Here is an 8,246-nt window from a genome sequence, read left to right on the forward strand (position 1 = left end):
CCTGTATACCTGTAGTGTATAGTTTGGGGTCCTGTATACCTGTCGTATATAGTTGGTGGAGGTCCCGTGCACCTGTAGTGTATAGTTTTGGGGTCCTGTATACCTGCAGGCTCCTATTTACCATTAGGCTTTCGTGCTCTGCGTAGGACAGCACCTTGGCATGGGCGCAGCACCAGGGAGCAGGGGGAAGGAAACAACTTTTTTTCTTCTTTTTTTTTTTTCTAGTCTTCCACCTCCTGTTCAGACTTGCCAGAAAATCTAGTGTCTTTTTAAAGGGGGGTATGGTAGTATTGGTCAGGTCTGGTATGGCGGTGTTATCCAGTCACAGTATGGCGGTATTGGTCAGGTCTGATATGGTCTTGTTAAATGTGACCTCTGGAGCTATTATCTACCAATCTATCATGATGCTAATTGGTGAGTGAGGATGGGGCGTCCTCAGGTATAGTGCTTAGGGCAGCAGCAGCTGGTAATACTGCCCTGTATACATGTACTGTATAGATGGAGTAGGGGGTCCTGTATACATGTACTGTATAGATGGAGTAGGGGTCCTTTATACATGTACTGTATAGATGGAGTAGGGGGTCCTGTATACATGTACTGTATAGATGGAGTAGGGGTCCTGTATACCTGTAGTGCCCTGTATATACATGTACTGTATAGATGGAGTAGGGGGTCCTGTATACATGTACTGTATAGATGGAGTAGGGGGCCCTGTATACATGTACTGTATAGATGGAGTAGGGGGTCCTGTATACATGTACTGTATCTATAGAGTAGGGGGTCCTGTATACATGTACTGTATAGTTGGAGTAGGGGGTCCTGTATACATGTACTGTATAGATGGAGTAGGGGGTCCTGTATATTCATATACTGTATAGATGGAGTAGGGGGCCCTGTATACATGTACTGTATACATGGAGTAGGGGGTCCTGTATATTCATATACTGTATAGATGGAGTAGGGGGCCCTGTATACATGTACTGTATACATGGAGTAGGGGGCCCTGTATACATGTACTGTATAGTTGGAGTAGGGGGCCCTGTATACATGTACTGTATAGATGGAGTAGGGGATCTACGAGTTATTACTGTGGATGTTGTGAGGCAGCCGCCCTAGCAACCATTGCTCCCTGTGAAAATGAAAGCAGTAATCCTATTGGTTGCTAAGGCTTCCAACTACCATTTACTGCTGGGCAGATGCAGCTAATTCTATCACCTGTGTGTGCAGTGTGGAGATGTTCCCATTCATTTCTATGGGGCGCCGCTCTTCTGCATCCCCCTCCTCTCCTGTACATCTGGCAAGGACGGGATCTTCGCTGTAACCTTCCCGGGCGCCCAATGTATCTGTGTGCCAAATTTGGGTTCAAACGGTTCTGGCGTTTGGAAGTCTATATGGGACAGACGGACAGACAGACAGACTTTCGTTTTTATGATATAGATATATAGTCACAGGACCCGCCTTGCCTGTATTCTGCGTTAACCCTTATCTGACAGAAACTAAATGGTATCTTGGAGCTGATCCCAATATTGTCAGTGTCACCTCCTGGACTCTAACGTGATGATAAGACAATGGCAGCTGCGCTCTGGAGCTTTTGGATCCTAAAGGCTTGGCGGTTCTTCGGACTATCAGAGCGGGGGGGGGGGGGGGGCACAGTCAGGGGGGTGATGGCGTCCAGCAGACGTGTATCCACTGGTGCATTGTTTGTCTCGGTGGCTGCCATAGCTGGTCTGACAAGTCGGCCCGCGCCTGTCTGGACTGGATTCCTGAGCGTCGTGCACCATAGCCGAGCAGCGTAGGCGGCGATCAGGTGGTGAATCTCCAGATCTACCAGTCCACACCAAGATGGTGGTCAGTCTCTGTATATAGCACAATGCGGCAGATAAGCGGGCAGCGTTACACAGGGGCCATCTGTACCACATTACAGTCTATGAGGTGACGCTTCTGCCATGGTTGGGATCCGCGCTGATCTGTATGGACTGGGGTCCTTTAGAGAGAAGGGGTTATTCTGTTTGTATGGCTGATGTGCGGAGTCATGGCCACACTAAAGGGGTTCTCCATCGCTACAAAATCATGGCCGCTTTTCCCCCTACTGTTGTCTCCAGTTCAGGTGCAGTTTGCAATTAAGCTCCATTTACTTCAATGGAACGGAGTTTCAAAACCTGCACCCAAACTGGAGACAACAGTAGGGGGAAAAGTGGCCATGTTTTTGTAGCGCTGGATAACCCCTTTAATGTCTCTAGTGTTGTGTTCACACCTGGCAGATCTGCTGCAGTGTCAGAAGTCTTCATATAACAGCCTGTAGTACAAAGGGATGTGCACATACCGCCCCCTAGTGCTGACACAAGGCAAGTGCTGCCCGATGATTTATAGCAGCCAGCGGGCAGGGATGGGTATGATGCTGCAGAGTGGTGGTCTACACTTTAGTATAGGGGACTCACCACCGGCTACAGCATACCAAACCCAGCTGATCCTGTTTGTTAGAAGGGTCCACAGTGTGAGCCCCCCCCCCGAGCACCAGGCTGGAGGGGTCGCTTCTCTCTTTAGCCTACCTCTTCTGCCAGTAAGATGTAGTACCAGGTATGGCCACTAGGGTGCGCTATGCCTGATGCTGAAGGGGCCGAACCCTCACCCATCCACCGTCACTATTATAGGGGTTACCCAGGATTATAAACATTTGGCTACTTTCTTTCATAAACAGCACTACCTCTGTCCTCAGTCCATGCGTGGTACTGCAACAAAGTTCTATTAAAGTGAATAGAGCCACAAAATCCCAACCACAGATCACAGGAAGCGGCTGATCACCAGATCAGGACGGAAGTGATGACTGATCTCATACTGACCGCAGGAAGCGGCTGATCACCAGATCAAGACGGAAGTGATGACTGATCTCATACTGATCGCAGGAAGCGGCTGATCACCAGATCAGGACGGAAGTGATGACTGATCTCATACTGACCGCAGGAAGCGGCTGATCACCAGATCAGGACGGAAGTGATGACTGATCTCATACTGACCGCAGGAAGCGGCTGATCACCAGATCAGGACGGAAGTGATGACTAATCTCATACTGACCGCAGGAAGCAGCCAATCATTAGACGAGGACGGGCATCTAACTAATTTATCATGTTGGCCCTGTGTTGGGCTATGTGTACTCATTACAAATTTTTTTAAAACCAGATTAGGCCAGTAGTGATTACTCATGTGTCCTGTACTGCTGTGTGTCTGGTATCTCCTCTCTACAGTATAGTGTGATACCAGACACACAGCAGCACAGGACATGTAGTATCTCCTCTCTACAGTATAGTGATACTACATGTCCTGTGCTGCTGTGTGTCTGGTATCTCCTCCCTACAGTATAGTGTGATACTACATGTCCTGTGCTGCTGTGTGTCTGGTATCTCTTCCCTACAGTATAGTGTGATACTACATGTCCTGTACTGCTGTGTCTGGTATCTCCTCTCTACAGTATAGTGTGATACTACATGTCCTGTACTGCTGTGTCTGGTATCTCCTCTCTACAGTATAGTGTGATACTACATGTCCTGTACTGCTGTGTCTGGTATCTCCTCTCTACAGTATAGTGATACTACATGTCCTGTGCTGCTGTGTGTCTGGTATCTCCTCTCTACAGTATAGTGATACTACATGTCCTGTGCTGCTGTGTGTCTGGTATCTCCTCTCTACAGTATAGTGATACTACATGTCCTGTGCTGCTGTGTGTCTGGTATCTCCTCTCTACAGTATAGTGATACTACATGTCCTGTGCTGCTGTGTGTCTGGTATCTCCTCTCTACAGTATAGTGATACTACATGTCCTGTGCTGCTGTGTGTCTGGTATCTCCTCTCTACAGTATAGTGATACTACATGTCCTGTACTGCTGTGTGTCTGGTATCTCCTTCCTACAGTATAGTGTGATACTACATGTCCTGTACTGCTGTGTGTCTGGTATCTCCTCTCTACAGTATAGTGTGATACTACATGTCCTGTACTGCTGTGTCTGGTATCTCCTTCCTACAGTATAGTGTGATACTACATGTCCTGTACTGCTGTGTGTCTGGTATCTCCTCTCTACAGTATAGTGTGATTCTACATGTCCTGTGCTGCTGTGTGTCTGGTATCTCCTCTCTACAGTATAGTGTGATACTACATGTCCTGTACTGCTGTGTCTGGTATCTCCTCTCTACCAGATCTACCTGTTAGTCAGCTGCTTGTTTTACCAGTTTTCATAGTTTTTGTCTCGAGATACAATATGTTACACACAATGGCCGTCCTGGAACCAATAAATATTCTATGTATTGTGTATGATGGGAACACCGCTGTAAGAGTGACTATCTGACGATAGTCACGGAGCGATAATCAGCCGAATGGGAGTGATATCATGCCAATTCAGCAATTATTGCTCCGTGGAATAGAGAACGATCAGTCGATCGTGTCATCGGCTGATCATTTAGGTTCAGACCTAAAATAGCGGTGCACGGCGGCGACCCACCATTTTAGCAGCATCATACATTACCTGTCCGGGCTGCAGGCCTTCTCCTGGGGTCCCGCGCGCAGCAGCTTTGGCGCGGGGCTGTCTGAACTGACAGACCGCTCAGCCAATCACTGGCCGCTGCAGTCCTGGCCAGTGATTGGCTGAGCGGTCCGTAAGTTCAGACAGCCCCGCACCAAAGCTTCTGCTGGGAGGAGAAGACCTGCAGCCCGGACAGGTAATGTATGGTGCAAGGGCTGCAAGGACATCGGTAACAATGTCCCCGCTGCCCTCGCTAAACGATCATCAGGCCGTGGAATAGGCCCAGTAAACGAGCACCGATCTGGCAGATCGACGCTAGTTTACATCGTTAATCGGGCCCCCCATCGCCCCGTGGAATAGGACCCTAAGATTCACGGACAGGAAGCAAAATGTCTGCATTAGGGCCGGTTCACACTGAGCAAACAGCGCAATTCCGCCGCGCTCAGTGTCCTGCTGTTTAAGTGAATGGAGAAGGCGCGCGCTCATCCGCTGCCACCGATTGAACATGATCATTGAGAGGAGAGGGGGCGGACAGGCGCGCGCTCTCCCATTCGCTCAAAGCAGGACACTAAACACGGCGGGATTGCACCGTGTTTGCTCAGTGTGAACCGGCCCTTAATGAGAAACTGGAGGCTAAGGGGCAGATGTAGCCACACTATGGCGGTGGTGAAGGCGCAGAGTCTCACACAAGGATCCCCGCCCCCCGCCGAGCCGCACTCACATCAACACACTGCAGCAGGATCTTTCAATGATGTTTAATTCACAGAACGAGGAGTCACATGACCGGAACGCCACGCGGCCACCTCAGATAATTCCACTGGAAATAGGACAATTCCTCGAAATAATTTACTGAGCATAAGCTGAAATTGGTATCCAAAATTTATTGACAGTCAGGGGGGTACAGGCTACAGTGTCCCGGGTGTGAGCGGAGCCCCTCCAGCCGCAGCTGACATCCGCCGGACGCCTCCGGGTCATCACCGCCTAATGCTGCTTCCGCCTGAAAGAGCAACCTGTGAGGGGAGAAGGGGGACGCCATCAGTGTACATAGTACCCCAACATTACAGAACCCCCCCAACTGACCCCATACAGAGCAGAGGACCCCCCCAACCGACCCCATACAGAGCGGAGGACCCCCCCAACCGACCCCATACAGAGCGGAGGACCCCCCCAACCGACCCCATACAGAGCGGAGGACCCCCCCAACCGACCCCATACAGAGCGGAGGACCCCCCCAACCGACCCCATACAGAGCGGAGGACCCCCCCAACCGACCCCATACAGAGCGGAGGACCCCCCCAACCGACCCCATACAGAGCGGAGGACCCCCCCAACCCACCCCATACAGAGCGGAGGACCCCCCCCCCCCCCCAACCCCGACCCCATACAGAGCAGAGGACCCCCCCCAACACCAACCCCATACAGAGCAGAGGACCCCCCCAACACCAACCCCATACAGAGCAGAGGACCCCCCCAACCGACCCCATACAGAGCAGAGGACCCCCCCAACCGACCCCATACAGAGCAGAGGACCCCCCCCAACACCAACCCCATACAGAGCAGAGGACCCCCCCCAACACCAACCCCATACAGAGCAGAGGACCCCCCCAACCCCATACAGAGCAGAGGACCCCCCCAACCCCAACCCCATACAGAGCGGAGGACCCCCCCCAACCCCATACAGAGCGGAGGACCCCCCCAACCCCATACAGAGCGGAGGACCCCCCCAACCCCATACAGAGCGGAGGACCCCCCCAACCGACCCCATACAGAGCGGAGGACCCCCACTACATGTCCTAAAAAGAGGGTACAGAGCAGAGTAACCCCACTACATGACCCAAGAGGCTACAGAGCAGAGGACCCCATTCTCCCCATAGTGGTCACTCACCCTCTGTCAGTCGCGCCTTGCCGCCAGTGGGCTGACACAGGACCGTGGAGCAGCCGACACACAGGACGACGGTCTGGGCATGGCTGAACACCGTGGTGATCTTATAACAACCTGCAGAGAGATGGGGACACAATTAGAGGATGCACAGGAAGTGACCCAAGCCCCACCCCCGGAGCGCTCACTCACCAGGACACTTGACATCCATGAAGTAGGAGTTGGGGCTCTGGACCAGACGCTTCTTCTTGTGCTTCCTCTTCTCCTCCTCAGGAGACGGGTGCAGGAGATCCTTAGCGAGCTGCAAGACATCCCCATCAATCAACTACAACTCCCAGCATGCCCCATCAGGATGTGCACTATTGTAACATCTACAGGACCGCATATAAAGCAGGCTGGGAGTTGTAGTAGTGTTAGACAGGCTGGGAGTTGTAGTGCTCCGCCGTCCCACTAAGCCCCGGTAGGCCGGCAGTGTATACACACACACACACAGGCGGCAGCGTGTATACACACACACGTACGTACAGCCGGCAGCGTATATACACACACACACAGGCAGCAGCGTATACACACACACACACGTACGTACGTACAGCCGGCAGCGTACACACACACACACACACACACAGGCGGCAGCGTGTATACACACACACACACGTACGTACAGCCGGCAGCATACACACACACACACAGGCGGCAGCGTGTATACACACACACACGTACGTACAGCCGGCAGCGTATACACACACACACAGCCGGCAGCGTATACACACACACACACACACGTACAGCCGGCAGTATATATATATATATATATATATATATATATATATATATATACATACACACACGTACAGCCGGCAGTGTGTATATATATATATATATATATATATATATATATATATATATATATATATATATATATATACATACACACACGTACAGCCGGCAGTATATATATATATATATATATATATATATATATATATATACACACACACACGTACAGCCGGCAGTATATATATATATATACATACACACACGTACAGCCGGCAGTATATATATATATATATATATATATACACATACACACACGTACAGCCGGCAGTATATATATATATACATATATACACACGTACAGCCGGCAGTATATACATATATACACACGTACAGCCGGCAGTATATACATATATACACACGTACAGCCGGCAGTATATACACCTATAATCACCGGGCCCCCCGCACACTCCGGGCCCCCCGCACACTCCTCCCCTTCTGCCCCGGAGCTGCATGTGGCCCCTGGATTTTGGGCCAGGAGCAGCTAGTCACGTGACCTCCCCTCCGCGGCCCCATCTCCACAGGCCCCGGCGCGCCATCTTGCCCACGCGTCCTCCTCATTCTCCCCGCCTATGAGTCCGGCAGCTCCCGGTAGGGGCGGCACCAGGTACGGCCCCGTGCCCGTCCACAGCCCCGCTCCCCCGGCCCAGCTCGCCGCTCCCGCTCCCCGCACTCACAGGCATGTTCACGGTACGCGGCCGCTGAAGAAAAGGAGGGAGACCGGAAGCTGAGCGCCGTATATAAGGGAGAGCGGCCGCACAGCCCGGAAGTGACGATACGGGGGCGCCGCGCCGCCATCTTGGGAAGGTCAATATGTATTATCGGGGCTTATAGTGGAGGTCGGGGGCTGCGGAGAGGGCAGGGGTCACGTGAGGGGCTTGTGGGGTCTATATGGCTCCGGGGGAGGCGGACGCACCGGGGCCACGGGGGCTGCGGGACCCGGGTAGCGATATATGGGATGGCAATAGGGGAGACAAGTCCGGACATGTCGTGTTATGTGTAAGGGTGCGTTTATACAG

At 51.8% G+C, this 8,246-nt stretch overlaps 1 protein-coding gene across 1 annotated transcript; it reads right to left on the reverse strand.

Annotated features, from left to right (window-relative positions):
- Positions 1–5,251: 5,251 nt before the first annotated feature.
- On the reverse strand, positions 5,252–7,982 carry RPS27 (ribosomal protein S27). The gene is made up of 4 exons (XM_069949328.1): positions 7,905–7,982; positions 6,583–6,691; positions 6,397–6,507; positions 5,252–5,521 (listed from the first exon to the last, which is right to left on the reverse strand). The coding sequence occupies exons 1-4, from the start codon at positions 7,908–7,910 to the stop codon at positions 5,493–5,495; spliced, it is 255 nt and encodes an 84-aa protein (XP_069805429.1). The 5' UTR covers positions 7,911–7,982; the 3' UTR covers positions 5,252–5,492.
- Positions 7,983–8,246: the final 264 nt, after the last annotated feature.

This window comes from Dendropsophus ebraccatus, chromosome 13 (genome assembly GCF_027789765.1).
Source record: "Dendropsophus ebraccatus isolate aDenEbr1 chromosome 13, aDenEbr1.pat, whole genome shotgun sequence".
Lineage (NCBI taxonomy): Eukaryota > Metazoa > Chordata > Amphibia > Anura > Hylidae > Dendropsophus > Dendropsophus ebraccatus.